We start from the raw sequence: 20,624 nt of genomic DNA, 5'->3' as shown, positions 1-20,624 counted from the left end.
TCATTTCAACGTTTGAGTGTCTGTATAATTGGAGGTTATATTTTTGTGGCTATATCAGTGAGGTCTGCTTTCTAGGATCTAGAAGCCAAAATACCTATTCAAATTCATTTTCGTCAGGACCTGAGTGAATTTTGGTCATTCTTCTTCAGTCTGGCTCTGTGGCATTTACTGTCTAGCCAGCATTTTAATTTTAGAGTTTTATATTTTACAAGAGTTTATACATAGGGCAGGAGGACTCCACTTGGTAATGCATGAACCAAACACGTAAGCATAAACTATGGCATTTGTCTCAGGCTAGAAGATGATGTCTGCTCTCACCATTTAAGTATGACTTTGTTATGCCTAATCTGCATGACCAAGTCTATTATAACAGTGGAACTAAAACATTTATTTTTGAAGAGATTTTTTTTACAACTCTATAATGAATTTATGAACAATATATATGCAACAAAAGCCACTGACCAGCACCTCTCATGAACATAAATGCAAACATTTTCAACAAAATGATCGCAGATGGAATCCAACAATTTATAAAATGAATGCACATTCATCCAATATTAATAATAGCTTTTTATTTAACACTACTGTGCACAGGCACTACGCTAAACTCTTCATATATATTGCCTTGTTTAATCCTCACGAGAACTCCAAGAGATAGGAAAATGTTGACATTTTACAAATGGGAATCCAGAGCAAAGAAATTAATTTGTCCAAAGTAGCAAAGCGAATCAGAAATGAAACAGTTTCTGACACTCCTAAGGCCATCCTCTGAACCACTACATTGCATATAAAAGTTTGAACACAGGAAACCTGGAAGAATAAAAACATATGTGTGGACATGCTGATATGCCTCACCCCAAGACAGCACTGTTCACATTTTGATGTACCTCATTCTGGATTTGTTTGTTTCAGTTTCTAGCCGCTACCATTCTTTGTATGTGATTTCATATCTCATACCTCCCATTTATTACAATGGAAGCCTTTTCCAAAAGTTTTCCAAGCTCTTTAGACAATTTTTTGAAGATTTTATTTACTTATTTGACAGAGAGAGACACAGTGAGAGCAGGAACACAAGCAGGGGGTGTGGGAGAGGGATAAACAGCTTTTCTGCCAAGCAGGGGCCCCCACACAGGGCTCGATCCCAGGACCTTGGGATCATGACCTGAGCTGAAGGCAGACGCTTAACATCTGAGCCACTCAGGTGACCCTCTTTAGACAACTTTGAAAACCAGCAAATAAACTCTCTGTGGTCCTTCCATTATTTCCAGGGCTCTTTTAAACTATTTCACTGGCTGCTTGCTGGGGGGATTTGGCTACTTAAAAAATTTCCACAGTGAGTTTCTTGGTACAACAGGGTTTTTCTGTATTTTGAGTCATGTCTTCAGTATCTGCTTTTTCATGATCTGCTCCAGCTACAGTAACAAAATACCACAGATGGGGAGGCTTAAACTACTGGAACTTCATTTCTCACAGTTCTGGAGGCTGGAGGTCCAAGCCTGTGGTTGGGCTCTCTTGAGGGCCCTCTTCCAGACCTGCGGAAGGCCACTGTCTTGCTGCATCCTTACATGCCAGAGGGGGATAGAGAGATCTCGTCTCCCTTTTGTCTCTTTTAAGGGCATTCATCTCATTCATGAGGGTTTTCAGGAACAGAATCCTTTTTGGAGTGTCACATTGTCATCATTGTCAGGATGACCGGGCCACGGCAGGGAAGCGTGCACTGGGCGGCAGCCACGGGTGATGAATGGTACCACACCGCCCAGAACCATCCAGCCCCGAGGGCCAGCTGTACCCGCTGAGACTCACGGATGTGAGCTATGAAGCATTATGGTGACGTGAACGCCCGGGGCCCATCCCCCTGTGTGAGAAGTAAAATGTCACCAGTCATGCTGAAGCGACCCGTGTGATGCTACATGCCACAGACGTGAATCGTAAATCATTCCTTAAAGGGGCATTTTAAGGGGGATGTTTTCGGGGAAGTACGTGCAGTCCACCTGCTCCTTTCCTGTCACGCTCTTCACTTCTCCCAGACCTCAGCTGGGCACCAAGAGCCCTTCCTTCCTTGTGGCTTATTAGTAAATCCAAACATTTGACCCAACAGTCTTCTTTTTAACAGAATATTTTCATTGCTCAGAGACACCTCTTATGTTCTGTTCAAGTCACTTAAAGAGAAGGTCTCTTGTTGCCGTTTTGACCTGTTCCGTGCACTTCCCCAGAGCTTTACTTCTGGCTCTACACGGAGCAGGCAGGGAGAAGGAAGGAGCCCGCTGTAGTGAGCTCTCGCCCCTGGAAACGTAAAACCTTCTGTGGCTTTCTTGCTCCAAGCAGAAGGAAGTCATTTTTCTCTGCATTACTTTTTCCCAGCCAACTTCTTCATGGCCATGACCTGACATCCTGCAAGGTTCATTTATCACACATCAGCCTCTGGCTGCTGCTAATACTGGCTACAGCTTGGAAACAGGATCAGTTCCCTTTTCCAGAAATGACTTTTTTCAGTCACCTGTGCTCCTTGTACAGAGCTCAATCACTGTTGGCACAGTGGCAACCATGGCATCCTTCTCTTCCCTCTGCCATTACCGTGGAGGTGGGTTTCCGAAGGTCCCAATTCCCATTCAGGCAGGGGGGATCTGAGGAGCCTCTGGCCCATGCATCTTTGGACTCCAGTTCAGGCTTTCCAATTTATACCTCAGTTACAGACTTCTTGTGTTAATGAATCCAACTCTCCAGGTTGGCTTGCCTCTTCTGATCCCACGCGTCTCCCTTCTCCTTTGCCTGCCCATCATGATCATGGTCACCATCTATTAAGATCTACTATGTGCCAACCACTGTGCCAAGCTCTTTAACCCACATAAAGCTGGCCAGCTTGCTTTTTCCTTGAGGCCAGGCTCAGTGCAGTGTCACATTCCAAATGATATTAGTCTATCCTCTAAAAAGAATTGAAAATCAAGTAAAAATTTTATTCTCTTCAGGAGAAGAATATCATTGGGGTTTCACTTTCAAGATAGCAAAATTTCTTAAAATTCTCATACTTATTTCTTAATATCCATTTAGTTGTCTGCTGTCCAGAAATAGCTTTACTTGCATTTTCGGATTCCTGAATTCTGGCCCATGTAGGCTCTTCTCTTCCTCCCCTCTGTTGTTCATTTCAAGATCTATTCTTGTTCTTCCTTCAGTCATTCTCTGCTTCTTTCAGTGTAAGTCAAATCCAAATGGATTGAGACCTCTCCACTTTTACCCTCCCCATCACCAAGTTTACACTACAGAGGTGCAAGAGTTGGGTGGTGCACAGAAACCCCTTAGGACATGAAGGAAGGGACAGTTAGCATGCTTATAATTTAATATCTGCTCTTTTTACTTATACCACTTTCTATCTTATCTAGTCCCACCCAAAATCCCACAATGGAAGGGGTACTTTCCCATTTTACAGATAAGGAAATGAGATTAGGTGACCTGGTCAATACCACACAGCCATAGTGGGATCCATGGCCTGATCCAGACCATGCTCCTGATCTCTCAAACATTTTTAACCATGGGTCACTGTCCTTTGTAACCCCAAGTTGTTGTTCAGAAAGCTGACTCCTGCTCATTTACTCAAACATTCTTTCTTCAAATATGTGTGTCAAGCGCTGGGCTCGGAGCAGGGGATGATATTGCATGTCAGATTTGGCTTCTGACCTTGGACTTGAAAGGCTAGGAAGGCCAACATGGACAAATGTCTTAGTTGTAACTAGTAAATGTCGGTGCCAGTTTCTTAGAACTGCCATAACCAAGTCCCACAGGTGTGGTAACCTAAAACATCAAAAAGTCATCATCTTACAGTTTGGGAGGCTAGAAGTCCACAGTCAAGATGTTGGCAGAGCCATGCTCCCTCTGACACTTGTATGTTCCTCTTTTTAGTTTCTAGTGGTTTGTGGGCCATCTTCTGACATTCCTTGGCCCAGAGACATATCACTCAAATCCTCCCCCTTCATACGGCCCTTCTGCCTGTGCACATGCCTCCCTCTGTGTCCAAAACTCACCTTCTTATAAAGACACCAGTCCTGTTGGATTAGGGCCCACCCTAATGACCTCATTTTAAACTTGATCAGTCTGTAAAGACCCTATTTCCAAATAAGGTCACATTCTAAGGTACGGTGGTTAGGATTTCAACATATCTTTTTGGGGCCACACAATTCAACCCATAACAGTATCTGACTATATGTGTGTGCACAGTTCTTTGGGGACCCAGGGAAGGAAACAAGCCCTATCAATGCAAGTCAGGGAAGACGTGCTGACTGTCCCCAAAAGCTCGCCGGGAGGAGAGCACGGAGACAGGAGAGCCAGGGGTCCTCCAGATAGGAAGAGCGTGCTGTGCTTGGCAAGGGAGACTGGAGCTGACAGCACGTCATGAGTGAGGGTGGGAGATGGGACTTCTATGCCTCAGGCTAAAGAGTTTGGTTTTAAACCAAAGTCATCTGTTTAACTCTGCCCTCAGTCTCAAAGTGGAGCCCTTATACATAGAATTTAAGCAGGGTTTTTTCAAACTAAGGCTTTAATTTATTAAAACTGTAAATTCAGTCATCTTTAAAAAGAGGAACACTGTGCCTTCCTTAGGGAAGCCTGGGTGGCTCAGCGGGTTAAGCGTCTACCTTCGACTCAGGTCATGATCCCAGCGTCCTGGGACTGAGCCCCACGTTGGGCTCCCTGCTCAGTGGGAGTCTGCTTCTCCCTCTCCCTTTGCACCACCCTCCCAGCTCTTGCCCACTCTCTCTCTCTCAAATAATAAATAAAATATTTAGAAAAAAAAAAAAGAGGAGCATTGTGCCTTCCTTAGAAAAAAGAGTAAGGAGAATGAGTGAAGTCAGGGTGGGAAAGCAGCTTGGAGGCCAGGGCCCCAGGTGGGGTCCCGTGAAGCCGAGTGTGTTTGCCGTGTGCCCTATGTGTTTGCACGCAGGAGGTGTGTCAGTGCATGTTCTCATGAAACTCACCTGGGGAAGTGACCGAAACTGGATTGGGCAGAGGGAGCAGGGTGGGCTGCGAGGTGGCCACCCCCTAGGGAGCCCTGGTGTTTGGATGAAAAGACAGGGCCTTGAAGTCCCTGAAGTGACCAGTCACCAGATACGGGCTGCCTCCAGTAAGGGCTGTAACCCGAGACGGGGTGTGGGTGCTTCGGATGGTGGTGCCAGGCTATCTGCTCAGTTGTTTCTAAACACCCAGCCACTAGCGTGAATATATTTAATAAGCTCAAACAACAACAACAAAAGTAGGTGTTTTGTGTAAAAAAAAAAAAAAATAGGTGAACCTGAGAAAGTCATGGGACTACTAAAGAAGTGATAAAAACCGTGACTGAGGTATAAAGATAGACCTTTCGATGAAAGGAACAGAAAAAGACACAAGAAACAGCCCAGCACATAAAATCACTTAATGTTAGACACCCTTGTGAAAACAAGTTAACTTCAAGCTGTGTACCTCACACTATATACAAAAATCTGTTTCAGATAGAAACAAAAAATTGTGACCAAGGACCAAAAAAGAAGAGAGAAAGTGGCCTGAGTACTCGATTGCTTGGGTGACTTTTTCTCTGGGGAAATAAATGCTCCTGGACATGGGACAGCATTCAGTCCTGTCCCTGCTTTGTTGATGACTTACAAGAAGAAATGCCAGAGAATCGAGAGGCAAAGGTGATTTGGGGTCTTCACACTATTTGATAGAGCAAATAAGTCAATGGCAGCCAAGCGGGAAGAAAAGCCTTAGCAATTCCACTGTGTATGAGAAGGTGTGAGCCAGCGGCGGTCCGAGGGCTTGTTTCTCAGTCACAGTCAGAAGGGCAGAGGTAACGGTTTCCCTATCGCAAAAAAAATGTGTGTGTGTGTGTGTGTGTGTGTAAATACATCCTGGGCTTATATCAATAACAAGTGATAAAATTAAGACAGCTTTTTTTTTTTTCTGTTATGTTACATATGGCAATTTAGTGACTAGGCAAACATCTCAAACTCTTGTTCCTAAAAAGTGATTTATTAATAGAGAAAAAAATACTGATTCATTAATGGCAATTTATGAGCCGTGGGCAGAGGGTTGCTTTTGCCGCTCCCACCGTTTGCTGGAGAAGCCCTGTGAAGGGCAGAGGAGAGGCAGTAAAGGGGAGGGCAGGGCTGATACAAAGGCCCCCGGTGTGAGATCATGTCAAAACTTGAGTTTCCTCTTCTTTTAAACTGATTCCCCACCCCCACTCTGGGTCCCCTCAAGTGAAGCTGCTTTCTTCCTCTTACCCTAAAGAAAAGCTCCTTGAGTCCGGAGTTGGAGGGTGCCTTGTGTGTGCACTGGGGCTCCCCACAATGCTTTGCAAAGTGAGTACGTCATAGGAAGTTGCTGATGGTTTGAATGAAGGAAGCGTTCTGTGGCTTCATATGACAAGGGCAGTGAAGAGCAGGAAGGAGACCGGCTCAGGGAGCTCGTCATCCTACTAGAAAGTGTATGTCAGAACCGGGTTGTTGTGACTTCAGAATGTGTGCTCTGTGTCCCCCCCGGGGTGGACAGCCGTGTTTCTCCTGACTGACAGATCTGCACGCTTTGCAGTGCAGTTTTGACACGAGGCAATTCTGGACCTGGCACAGACTTGGCAGGTTGAAAGCCCGGCGCCCCCACCAGACACCCCTCCTCAAAACCCAGTCACAAGCTCCCGGCTTCCCAGACCACCTGTACTTTGGACAGACTGGCTACCAACTTGGGGGTTCCTGCTTCCCACCCTGCTCCAAGTTTGTCAATTTGCTAGAATGACTTGCGGAACTCAGGAAAGTGCTATCCTGATGACAGCTTTATTATAAAAGATGCAAACCAGGATCAGCTAAATGAAGAGATTCATGGGATGGACTGTAAGAGGGTCCCAAACATGAAGTTTACATGTCCTTAGGATTAAGCGTCACCCTCCAGGCATGTTGATGTGCATCACAAACCAGGAAGCTCATGTGACCTGGAGTTTTTATTGGGGTTTTGTTATGTAGGCAGTCAGTTGATGGATGGATTGGTTGAACCATTGGCTGTGTAATTGGACTCTCCAGCTCTCCTCCTGTCCCTGGAAACCAGGCTAATATCATGTGGCTCAAAGTTCCAAACCTCTAATCACACAGTTGGTCCTTCCAGCAAAGCGGGCCCCCATTCTGAGACTATCTAGGCACCCCCGCCCCTTGACTCACCTCATTAGCGTAAACGTAGGTGTGGTCCAAAAGGCCCACCATGAACCACAAAGACTCTACCACTGAGGAAATCCCAAGGGCTTAGAGGCTCCCACCCCAGAAACAGGGACAAAGACCAGCCAAGTTCTTTATTATCTAACATACTTTCATTAGTAACCAAGGAGGTGATGGTGTTGGTTGATGGAGGTGCCTCTCTCTAGGACCTTCTGGTTTGTTCCCTGGGAAAAATTGCTCCCCCCATAGGAATCTGCCAGCACCAGGCAGCCTCACAAATAATGCACTTTATGTTTAGAAAACACCTAACTTCTTCCTTACCGCAAGATGAAATCTAAATTCCTGTGAAAATCTGTTGGACAGAGCCTCAATGAATTTCTACCCCAAGGACCTAAAATGACCCCACCACCCTTACAATAGAAATTCGCTGCTTTTTAGAAAGCAACCTAGGAAAATGTCTAGACAAGCTGTGCCCTGGAGAGTTTCACCCACCACAGAGCAAAGAGCAGGATTCAGTCCGGCCCCTCTCAGAGACTGTGAGTGGAAGAGAAGGGGTGAGACCTTGTCTGGGCTAAAAGAAATCTTACTCATTTATTTGATGTGGTCCCTTTACTTCTCGTCTGCCTAGGGGTCGCCCTCACCAGAACTTCTCTGTTTATTCCGAAATTATTTCAAACTTTAAAAAATGTTGAAAGTACAGTACAAAGATCTCCCATAGTGCCTTCACACAAATTTCCGAAGGAGTTGTGTAGCTGGCATGCCTGACAGCAGGAGCACCTGGCCCCAGGGGCCCCACACAGACCAGGTTTGGTCCTTCGCGGCCCGCTGACAATATCCAAAGGCAGAGAAATAGTGGTGGCGAAACAAGGAAGGGTTTTATTTCAGAGAGGCCAACACTGGGAAGACAGTGGACTAGCGTCTCTCAGACTGCCCTCCACAGTGCTGAAAATACTTCTGGGTTGATGTAAGGAAAATGTGGGGCAAGGTGGGTGGGTACTGTGCAGATGGGCAGTGAAGGTCAAGTGGATCACTGTCTTGGGGTCAGTTAAGGGTCTGGCTGGCTCAGGGAAGGTCCTATTGCTTAAAGGAGGTAGTTTCTCGTCCCATCAAAGGATGCTTTGCCCACAGAGTCTTTTGCCTGAGTTAAGAGATACGCTGGGGTGGGGGTGGGGGGACCGTGGGTCGAGATCAGCTGGGAAAAAGGACTTAATTAAAAAGTTTGAAGTCCCCAAAACCATAAGATACCTAGGAATAAACCTAACCAAAGAGGCAAAGAATCTATACTCAGATAACTATAAAGTAATCATGAAAGAAATTGAGGAAGACACAAAGAAATGGAAAAATGTTCCATGCTCATGGATTGGAAGAACAAATATTGTGAAAATGTCTATGCTCCCTAAAGCAATCTACACATTTAATGCAATCCCTATCAAAATCCCATCCATTTTTTTCAAAGAAGTGGAACAAATAATCCTAAAATTTATATGGAACCAGAAAAGACCTTGAATACCAAAGGAATATTGAAAAAGAAAGCCAAAGTTGGTGGCATCACAATTCCAGACTTCAAGCTCTATTACAAAGCTGTCATCATCAAGACAGTATGGTACTGGCACAAAAACAGATACATAGATCAATGGAACAGAGTAGAGAGCCCAGAAATAGACCCTCAACTCTATGGTCAACTAATCTTCGACAAAGCAGGAAAGAATGTCCAGTGGAAAAAAGACAGCCTCTTCAATAAATGGTGTTGGGAAAATTGGACAGCCACATGCAGAAAAATGAAATTGGACCATTTCCTTACACCACACATGAAAATAGACTCAAAATGGATGAAGGACCTCAATGTGAGAAAGGAATCCATCAACATCCTTGAGGAGAACACAGGCAGCAACCTCTTCAACCTCAGCCGCAGCAACTTCTTCCTAGGAACATCGCCAAAGGCAAGGGAAGCAAGGGCAAAAATAAACTATTGGAATTTCATCAAGATCAAAAGCTTTTGCACAGCAAAGGAAACGGTTAACAAAACCAAACGACAACTGACAGAATGGGAGAAGATATTTGCAAACGACATATCAGATAAAGGGCTAGTGTCCAAAATCTATAAAGAACTTAGCAAACTCAACACCCAAAGAACAAATAATCCAATCAAGAAATGGGCAGAGGACATGAACAGACATCTCTGCAAAGAAGACATCCAGATGGCCAACAGACACATGAAAAAATGTTCCACATCACTCAGCATCAGGGAAATACAAATCAAAACCACAATGAGATACCACCTCACACCAGTCAGAATGGCTAAAATTAACAAGTCCGGAAATGACAGATGCTGGCGAGGATGTGGAGAAAGGGGAACCCTCCTACACTGTTGGTGGGAATGCAAGCTGGTGCATTCTGGAAAACAGCATGGAGGTTCCTCAAAAAGTTGAAAATAGAGCTACCCTATGACCCAGCAATTGCACTGCTGGGTATTTACCCTAAAGATACAAACATAGTGATCTGAAGGGGCACATGCACCCGAATGTTTATAGCAGCAATGTCCAGAATAGCCAAACTATGGAAAGAACCTAGATGTCCATCAACAGATGAATGGATAAAGAAGAGGTGGTATATATATACAATGGAATACTATGCAGCCACCAAAAAAAAATGAAATCTTGCCATTTGCGACAACGTGGATGGAACTAGAGGGTATTATGCTGAGTGAAATAAGTTAATCGGAGAAAGACAGCTATCATATGATCTCCCTGATATGAGGAAGTGGAGATGCAACATGGGGGGTTTGGGGGGTAGGAAAAGAATAAATGAAACAAGATGGGATCGGGAGGGAGACAAACCATAAGTGACTCTTAATCTCACAAAACAAACTGAGGGTTGCTGAAGGTGGGGGGGTCGGGAGAGGGGGGTGGGATTATGGACATTGGGGAGGGTATGTGCTATGGTGAGTGCAGTGAAGTGTGTAAACCTGGCGATTCACAGACATGTACCCCTGGGGATAAAAATACATTATATGTTTATAAAAAAAATTTTAAAAAGGTATGCGTATCTGCATACTCATTCCCACAGAGAAAAAAAAAAGTTTGAAGTCACAAAGAAGGAAGTCCTTCTCTCAGTTCAGATCTATCACATGCCATATTTAGTAGCTCTGTCTTTTCTGACACACACATGTCCATTGTCATTATTCTTTTTCTGATTTATTTGAAAGCAAGTTGGAACAACACTACTGCTTCCCCAAAATACCCCAGTGTTTGTTTCTCCACAAGGACACTCTCCCACAGAACTAGCCTGCAGCCATCCAAAGGAGAAAGCCAGGACTGCTGGGATACTTGCCTTTGCACCAGAATATCCATTCAGATTTCACCACCTGTCTTCCCAGTGTCTATTTTTCCTATTTAGCCCAGAAGCATACGCCACATTTAGTCGTCCCGTCTCTGTGGTCTCCTCCAGTGCAGAAGATTCCTCGGTCTGAAAGATGGCAGGCCTTTTCAAGAGGATGGAACAAAGGGGACCCCTCTCCTGCCCTCCACAGCACTATTGACGGGAATGCAAGCTAGTGCGGCCATTCTGGACAAAACAATATGGAGCTTCCTCAAAAAGTTAAAAATAGAACTACCCTATGATCCAGCAATTCCACTCCTGGGCATTTATCAGAAGAAAATGAAAACACTAACTCAAAAAGATATATTCATCCCCATGTTCATGGCAGCATTATTTACAATAGTTGAGATATGGAAGCAACTCAAGTGTCCATCCATAGATGAATGGATGAAGAATATTGTGGTATATATATATACAATGGAATATTACTTAGCTGTAAAAAATGAAATCTTGCCATTTGCAATGACCTGGAATGGACCTGGAGTGTATTATGCTGAGTGAAATAAGTCAGAGAAAGACAAATACTATATGGTTTCTCTCATATGTAGAATCTAACAAATCTAACAAACCAAAACAAAACAAAAGGTCAAGCTTATAGATACAGAGAACAGACTGATGGTTGCCAGAGTGGAGATGCAGTGGGGAGTGGACAGAATGGGTGAAGGGGGTCAAAAGGTACAAACTTCCAGCTATAAAATAAATAAGTCAGGGGCGCCTGGGTGGCTCAGTGGGTTAAGCCTCTGCCTTCGGCTCAGTCATGATCCCAGTGTCCTGGGATCGAGCCCCATATTGGGCTCCCTGCTCGGCAGGAAGCCTGCTTCTCCCTCTCCCACTCCCCCTGCTTGTATTCCCTCTCTAGCTATGTCTCTCTCTGTCAAATAAATAAAATCTTTAATAAATAAATAAATAAATAAATAAGTCATAGGATATAAGATACAGCATGATGATTATAGTCCATAATATAGTATTGTATGTTTGAAAGTCACTAAGAGATTAAATCTTAAAAATTCTGATCACAAGAAAAAAAATTTTTAATGATGTGTGGTATTGTGGTAACTAGACTTTTGTGGTGATCATTTCGCAGTGTGAACAAATACTGAATCATCTATATGCCTGAAACTAATATAGTGTTATGTCAATTACACCTCAGGAAAAAAAAAAAAGGTAACAGTTACAAAAAAAAAAAAAAAAAAAAAAGAATACAACCCTTTATTCTAGAGGTCTCTGGAAAGACCCGTCACCTCAGGTCGTATAACTAGACTTGGCCAGGAACTCTTGGCAGGGATCTCAGAAATGATTCTGCACTCTTCTTGGTGCATCAAGGTGGGAGGCATGCTTTGTTTACCTGTCCTACCGATGATGTTAACCTTGATAACCTGATCATTTGCGTCTGCCAGGTGTGTGTGTGTGTGTGTGTGTGTGTGTGTGTGTGTATGACTAGAGTCTGAGGGAAGGTACACTGAGACTATGTCAATATCCTATTCTTCATCAGACCTCCACCCTCTAGCTCTGTCATCCATTAATGAATCATGCCTAAACCAACCAACACTGTTTGTTGCCAAATGGTGATTTCCCATTTCCATCCCTTCTTCTACTACATTTACTAGTTGGCATTCTACTTTAATGAAGAATAGTCCCTTCTGCCTCATTTATTTATTTGTCTGTCTCAGATTCTGTTTTATTCAGTGGGATGTAATCCATTCCTATCATTATATTATATTATATATTTTTGTTTTTAGTTTTATTTTTTTACTATTCTTCATTTAAATTCAATTAATTAACATATAGTGTACTATTAGTTTCAGAGGTAGAGTTCAGTGATTCATCAATCTTATATAACACCCAGTGTTTATGACATCACATGCCCTCCTTAATGTCCATCACCCAGTTACCCCATTCCCCTCCAGCAGCCCTCAGTTTGTTTCCTTTGTATTCCTATCATTAGATATTTTTATACTTAGGTGTCCCAGATCTGTCCTATGCCAGCCCCTTTAAGCTAATACTGTTTCCTTGTTATATATCCCAACATTCTCTAAATACTTCCCTTTTTTCTAGGACAAAAATATATTCCAGGCTTATTTTGTACTTTCTTTGCCTCAGCCTCAGCCCCGGAATCAGCCATTTCTCTAAGGATACCTGGATCTTCTTTTTTTTTTTTTTTTTAAGATTTTATTTATTTATTTGACAGACAGAGATCACAAGTAGGCAGAGAGGCAGGCAGAGAGAGAGGGGGAAAGCAGGCTCCCCGCTCAGCAGAAGCCCGACGTGGGGCTCGATCCCAGGACCCTGGGATCATGACCTGAGCCGAAGGCAGAGGCTTTAACCCACTGAGCCACCCAGGTGCCCCCTGGATCTTCTTTTTATTTTTTTAAACATTTATTAATTTATTTGAGAGAGAGGGAAAGAGAGAATGCACACAGAGGGGAGGGGCACACTCCCCACTGAGTGCAGAGCCTGACACTTGGTTCCAGCTCAAGACCCTGAGATCATGACCTGAGGCAAGATCCAGAGTCAGATGCTTAACCAACTGAGCTCCCAAGAGCCCCCACACCCCCACTGTCATTGTAGTGGAGAAGGGTATTTGGAAACTAAGACTCAAAGTTTGGTCTGCAAATGACCATCTGGGTGTCATTGACTTCAAGCCCTTTCAGTACACATAAGACTCTGAATGGTGCATGCTCACATGCTCTCTGTCTCCAGCCCTCTAAAACCATGAGTCCTCACCAATTCTTTCAATTCCAATCCCTCATCCAAGGGTCCACTCTAGCCTTCTCCTTTCCATATTTGAAGTAGTTTCTCCATCACTAAGAAGTCTGTTTCCCATTATCTTTAATATATTTACTCTTTTGCTGGATCCCCCTATAGGTAAACATGGTCTTCACCGCACCAGCATCTCTACCCCTGGCTCCACCTCCTTCTTTACTCTGTTCCTGGCTTTGCAGCCACTGCCAGCCCCTCTGCCTCTCAACTTTGGCCTTGGTCATACCATGTGTTCTAAGAGTAGGAAAAAGTAAAAGAGACAAAAAAAAAAAAAGAGACAAAAAGAGTAAAAGAGGACATCAGGGTTTTGTTCTTCAAAGCTTTCTTTGTCTTTACAAAAGCACCAGAATCACCAGTGGAGGTCTAAAGGGAGCTCTCTGCCTCCTAACTCTCTTCCATTTGCAGAAAATACAGATTTATTCATTCATTTAATTTTTAAAATTCATTTATTTTATGTTATTCATTTATTCACTATTTTGTACGGATACTTCAAAAATGGTGGAAGCACTTGGCTGGACTGATCTTCCTGCAGATGACAATGATGAAATCTGGACAAAATAACAAGGAGATGATCTTGAAAGCCCTAAAGAGTGACCATAACCAGCTGAGACTAGAGGGAAGACTGCTCTTGAGAGCAGACTGTCTGGCTTTTTGCCTGAGGGCACTTTCCTGTCTGGGAGGGTTGGGAGGGGCAGAAATCTTCAGCCTTATGGGCTTGAGGCATCAGAAGATATAATTTAGGGCTGACTGAGCAGCCAGAAGATGTAGGAAATTCCTGGAGAAGAGGAGCCACCAAAGGAGTGAACCCTGAAATAGAAAATTAATTTTAATTTTTAAAATTTTCAGAAATATCAAAATACATAAACTATTTAGAAATAAATATAACAAAAGACCTGCAAAACTATACACTGAAAAGTGCAAAACACTGTTGAGAAAAATTAAAGAAGAGTAAAATTAAGTGGAGAGGTATACCATGTTTGTGGTTTGGAAGACTCCACTCTAAGATGTCAATTCTTCCTCAATAAGCTATAGCTTTAACACAATCTCAATCATGATTCAGCAGGCATTTTAACTAGAAAGTGACAAACTGATTAAAAAATGTATATGGAAGTGCAGAGACCCAGAATAGCACAATAATCTGGTAGAGGAGATTGTAAAAGGTTTGTGCTATTTGACTTTAAGATCTCCTCTAGGGTGCCTGGGTGGCTCAGTGGATTAAAGCCTCTGCCTTCGGCTCAGGTTGTGATCCTAGGTCCTGGGATCGAGCCCCACATCAGGCTCTCTGCTCTGCAGGGAGCCTGCTTCCTCCTCTCTCTCTCTGCCTGCCTCCCTGCCTCTCTGCCTACTTGTGATTTCTATCAAATAAATAAAATCTTAAAAAGAAAAAAAAAGATCTCCTCTAAAGCTACAGTAATGCAGGCAGTGTGGAAGTGGCAGAGTAAAAACAAAGATTAGTAGATCAGGAGTGAGAGTCTAGAAATAAATCTAAATTTATATGGCCAATTGGTTTTGACAAAGGCAGCAAAACAATTCAATTGGAAAATGAAAGTCAACAACCACTGCTGAACAATCATAGATCTTTAAGAAAAAAATAAATTTTGACCCCTACCTCACACCATGTATAAAAATTAATTCAAGATGGATCACAGACCTAAAAGGAAAAGTGAAAACTATAAAGTTCATAAAAGAAAATAGGAGAATAGCTTCATGATTTAGAGGCAAGCAAAGATTTCTTAGACAATATGCAGAAAGCACTGACCATTAAAGAAAATTTTGATAAGACTTTACCAAAGAAAGTGACAAGGAAGTTAATAATAGGCATAGTACAGACCTGGAAAAAGTATTTATGAAACACATACAAAGTACTTTGATCTAGAATCTGTAAGAATCACCTACAACTCAATAATAAAAAGACAACACAGAAAAATGGGCAAAGGTTTGGAACAAACACTTCACAAAAGAAGATACATGAATGACCTGATGAAAACATGCTCAATATCGTTAGTCATCAGGGAGATGCAAATTAAAAGAACAATGAGATACCATACATAACCATCAAAGTGACTAATATTAAAAAGACATCCAACACCAAATGTTGGTGAGGATTTTGTGTAATGAACATCTCATATATCCAGTAGAAATATTAAACAGAATGATCGTAGCAGCTTCTTAGAAAGTTAAACATACATCTACCTTTGACACAGTAATTTCCACTTCTAGGTATTTGTCCAGAGGAGATGACAGCGTATGTACACCAAAAAACCTGTACAATAATGTTCATAGCACTTTCATTCACAGTAGCAAAAAATAAGAAATGGCCCAGCTATCTAGAAACAGGGGAATGAATTATATATACTAAATGTTTCCATCATATGAAGTTCTAGAACAGACAAAACTAAGCAAATGTGGGAGGAAAATTGGTTGCCTGGAATTGGGGTGGGCATTTGCATGAGAGTTGACTGAGAAGGGATAAGTGGGAACTTTCTCAGTGTCTTGAAAAGTTCTGTATCTTAATTACTGGCATGTGGATTACACACAAACTGTATAATTGACATGTGTGCATTTTTTTAAAGATTTTATTTATTTATTTGTCAGAGAGAGAGAGAGAGAGCGAACACAGGCAGACAGAGTGGCAGGCAGAGGCAGAGGGAGAAGCAGGCTCCCTGCTGAGCAAGGAGCCCGATGTGGGACTCGATCCCAGGACGCTGGGATCATGACCTGAGCCGAAGGCAGCCGCTTAACCAACTGAGCCACCCAGGCGCCCCGACATGTGTGCATTTTAATGTCCATAAATTTTACCTTAAAAGAACTGTAAAAAGTGGTAATACTTGAGTGGCGATTGGGTGTCAGGGGCAGAATGGATGAAGCAAGAATTGTTGAATGTTGATAATTGTTGAAGCTGGGTGTTGTGTACATTAGGATTTATTATACTCTTCTTTCGACTTCAGTGTACTTAAAATTTCCAATAATGACAGGGGTTGCCAGTCCTGGAGAAATTAGACATAGGCCAGTAACTTTCATGTGGGGCAGGGAAGGCTCTACATTTAAAAACACCAGAGGGTGCCTGGGTGGCTCAGTGGGTTAAGCCGCTGCTTTCGGCTCACGTCATGATCTCAGGGTCCTGGGATGGAGTCCCGCATCGGGCTCTCTGCTCGGCGGGGAGCCTGCTTCCTCCTCTCTCTCTCTGCCTGCCTTTCTGCCTACTTGTGATCTCTGTCTGTTAAATAAATAAAATCTTAAAAAAACAAAAACAAAAACAAAAACACCAGAGGTTGGGACTCCAGGTGGGGCTCGGGAGTGACACGGGGGCTCTGGATAATATAATCATACGAGTGGACAGAGCAGTACAGAGGGTCAATGGCAGGAGAAACGGGTGGAAATAATGACAAAATGGTCAACTTCCCATCCGTGAGCTCTCCCTTTATCTGTGTCCCTCTTGCTATAGGTCCCATTGATCACAGCCTTCTTCCCCATCCCAAGACCACAGTTCTCATTCCTGCACTGACTTGTAACAACTGTTACCGTGTGCTTTCTGTGTCTCAGTTTCCTTATCTATCCCACAGAGTAGGAGCTGACTGCTCTAATGGTCATTTGCTTCCCTAATGGGGGAGGGATCTTTTAGCTTGGGGTCATTTAGCTTTACCACTGCATAAATTTGAAGAGGGCTGGCAGGAGGCAGAGTTGGACCAAGGCATGTGGGTGCCCAAGCAGACTAATAATTTGGCATTCCTTCAAAATAGTACTATTTAGGAACGCCTAGGTGGCTCAGTTGGTTAAGCAGCTGCCTTCGGCTCAGGTCATGATCCTCAGCGTCCTGGGATCGAGTCCTGCATCAGGCTCCTTGCTCGGCAGGGAGCCTGCTTCTCCCTCTGCCTCCATCTGCCAGTGCTCTCTCTCTCTCTCTCTGACAAATAAATAAATAAAATCTTAAAAAAAATAGTACTATTTAAATATGAGTTTAACATTTTGTTAGTGAAAATTGGAAGAGTTTTTAAAAATCTGCCTTTGGGGGCGCCTGGGTGGCTCAGTGGGTTAAAGCCGCTGCCTTCGGCTCAGGTCATGATCCCAGCGTCCTGGGATCGAGCCCCGTATCGGGCTCTCTGCTCAGCAGGGAGCCTGCTTCCTCCCTTCTCTCTCTGCCTGCCTCTATGCCTACTTGTGATCTGTCTATCAAATAAATAAATAAAATCTTAAAAAAAAAATAAGTTGGCTGTTTTAAGCCACTAAATTTAAAAAAAAAAAAATCTGCCTTTGATGGTACTTTACTGTTCCATTGGGAATGGGCTCAATTCACCAGTTACATGTGCAATCTTACGAGAAACCTGAATTAAACTGAAACTAATGTGATTTCAGAATGAGGTGGGACCTTATAGACGGGCTTCTAGGTGGCTGCCCAGTGGGCCTCTTCTTGATCCAGCTCTGTCTTGAGGCCAGGAAATGATGGCCTCAGACTATGGGCAGGCTGACTTCTACCAACAGGAAAGCAAGAATAGTAGGCTTCCCAATTTCTTCCCAACACTCTGTTTCCTGTGGCCATGCTTCTTACGTGTAAAGGGCCACTTAATCCATTAATGAGAGTCTCATGTTCTGGCTTGCCCAGCCCCAGCACCCCATGAAGCAGCCTGGCCTAGTAGAAATCCTCAGAGTCCACTGGACCTGGGTTCAAAACCCCAGGTTAATTCCATGAGCTGTGTAACCCACATTGGTTTGATCATCAGCCAAATGGAGATGTAACACTTACTTCCCTGTGTTGTATGGGATTTCATGAAATAATAATGTATGCAAGAGGTCTGGCGTGCCTACCACAGACCCTCAATTATGCTGACTAAATCGGAAGCCATTCCGAGGGCGATTTTACATGGTGGATGCCCATTAATTATTCATCGGTTTGGTTGGAGTGGGCTGCAGAAGCACAGAGTCTGTGCTCTTTGCCTCAGCTGCATTTTCTCCCACCCTAGAGAATCATACTTCCAGGGACTGCATGAGGACTGTGGGAACCTAGCAGGGGGCATCCCTGAATCATGTCTCTCTCTTCTCCTCCCTAGGATGTCATCGCCTCCATCCTGATGAGCGGACGGATCGGGCCCAACATCCAGCTGGCTGAGTGCTATGGGCTAAGGCTAAAGCACATGAAGTCAGATGAGATCCACTGGCTGCACCCGCAGATGACAGTGGGGGAGGTGCAGGACAAGTACGAGTGTCTGCATGTGGAAGCCGAGTGGAGGTAGGAGAAGAGCCCTGGGTTCTCAAATGGGGGGAGAGGAGTACGGAGTGGGGAGGCCCTGGGATTTCCTTTCTCAGAGCACTTCCCAACTTCTAAGAATCTTCTAGAAAATCTGAGTGGCATTTTAGGCCTAGTCCTCTTGCAGCCTCCAATGCATGTATTGGCCAAGGCCTAACATGGGCTCATAGCACTCACCGGTCAGATATCAGGAACAACCCCAGGCAGGATGCTCTTGGAACTATGGAGAAGGAAGAACAGTAGGGCAGGGAGGATAGAGAACCAGATCCAGTGCTGATCTGCAAACCTAAGGAAAACAATTGCCGTGAGGGGGAAGAGTTGGAGAGTCAGGACTAGCGTTGACTACCACCTGCTGGGCTCCATGGTCCTCCGCGCTCCTTCACCCAACCACAGAGGAGGGAAAGAAGAAGCACGTCCTGAATGGGTGGCCATCAGCCTCATGGGCAGACCCATACATGACGAGCTTCCCTGTGTCAACCAGAGAGTCTAAACTTCCTGTCCCAGGTATGACCTTCAAATCCGCTACTTGCCAGAGGACTTCATGGAAAGCCTAAAAGAAGACAGGACAACGCTACTTTATTTTTACCAACAGGTAGAAGTATTTTATCTTTCTGTTCCCAGGGTCCTATTACTCGTCGTCTCTTCGGGAGACAGAAGGACAAAGCCCAGATTTGGGAGGTCCCAGTCTAGGAAACTTCTCGTGGAGACAAACATGCCTTGGTCCCTGGTCAGCAGTTCCAACCCTAGTTCTCTCAGGGCTCGTTGAGGGCTGGCTCACCACCCCCCCCCCCCGCCATGTGCACAGCTCCTTTTGGACTTTGCTGGTGGTTATTTACTGCCCAGGAGACCTGGTGGTGAGCAGACAGTGTGCTTCCAAAGAGAAGGGGTAGTCTTAGCACACAGACTCTTGCACACCTGGTTTCTAGCCCAGTTTGGCCACCTACTAACCCAGGATACTCCCAGGGCTTCACTTACCTGCCTGAAGCTGTTTCCTTTTCTAGAAAATGGAGGTGATAAGAATAATATTTACTTTACAGGGTTGTGGGGAGGGCCAAATGGTATCATTAGCATTGTGCTTGTGAACCAGCTCTCTGCAAAAAAGAATCTCTGATATATAGCACGTGCCAATCTCCATGATATAAATATTGCCCCACCATGGGTGGCATTTTGAAGCTACCGCTATGATCATACAGCTTGCAAAACTTCAGAAGCTTTAATACCTGGCTTTCATGGGCTGTTTGGAGCTGCTGTAACACGCCACTGCCTGTAATAATGCAGGTAGTGTGCCTAGCACAGGACGGGCCACAGTGAGCACTGAGGATGTGTGAGCCTGCTGCCACTGTCGTCTGTCTGGTCCCTGGTTTGCTGGACACAAAGCCAGACCCTGATTGTAGAGTGGATGACATCTGTCACTATTTACCAACAAGTCATGGAATAAATGATTGGCTCATGCCTGAATTCCAGTTTCTTTATCTCTAAAGTTCAGAGTGGAGAGGAGAATTTGAACTCTAGCCTCATAAAGCCATGAGAGCATGTGTCTGGAAATGCTTCCAAAAATCAGAAGGCCTTGGCCTGTGGGGGCATGATTCTAGAGGGCTCTGGAGGGATGCAGAGGCTACACGTTTGTGCATGGTGGGGTGTGTGTGTGAGAGAGAGAGTGACAGCTTGGGGCTGCAGGATTGTATTCAAAGCCCCCACCATCTCCTGGGGCCTCTGTTCAGGGAAACAGGGAAGGAGGGCGTGACTCTCAACCTTGGCCTTTCCCTCTCACCAGCTACGGAATGACTACATGCAACGCTATGCCAGCAAGGTCAGCGAGGGCATGGCCCTGCAGCTAGGCTGTCTGGAGCTCAGGTATGTGGCCTCAAGGATCCCCCAGGGACTGGAGTTCTTGGCCATCTTTGTCTTGCATCCAGGTTGGGAAACAAGAGTGGGTCCATGGGGGTGGGGTGACAAATGGTGGCTGACATAGGGTGAAGTGCTCACTGTCTTGTCCTTAGAATAGAAGGGCCAGTCGCATCTCTGGTCAGGGTCCCCTGCCTCCTTTGGCTGCCACCGCTCTTGCCTCCAGGCTGCCTGTT

The 20,624-nt window shown here is 44.4% G+C and overlaps 1 protein-coding gene across 2 annotated transcripts in view; it reads left to right on the top strand.

Moving 5' to 3' along the window:
* The window catches only part of PTK2B (protein tyrosine kinase 2 beta), a gene marked incomplete at its 5' end in the record, with an annotated part of 60,640 nt that overhangs the window by 12,481 nt on the left and 27,535 nt on the right, over nucleotides 1–20,624 (top strand). For both annotated transcript variants that reach the window (XM_080796648.1, XM_080796647.1), the window contains 3 exons: nucleotides 18,347–18,525; nucleotides 19,048–19,135; nucleotides 20,318–20,397. In XM_080796648.1, the coding sequence (XP_080652774.1) occupies nucleotides 18,347–18,525; nucleotides 19,048–19,135; nucleotides 20,318–20,397 (347 nt within the window). The remainder of the gene's footprint in view (nucleotides 1–18,346; nucleotides 18,526–19,047; nucleotides 19,136–20,317; nucleotides 20,398–20,624) is intronic.

This window comes from Martes martes, assembly GCF_963455335.1.
Source record: "Martes martes genome assembly, chromosome: 2".
NCBI lineage: Eukaryota > Metazoa > Chordata > Mammalia > Carnivora > Mustelidae > Martes > Martes martes.
Note: the sequence above shows the minus strand (reverse complement) of the source record. Positions and strands in the feature narration are given on the sequence as shown.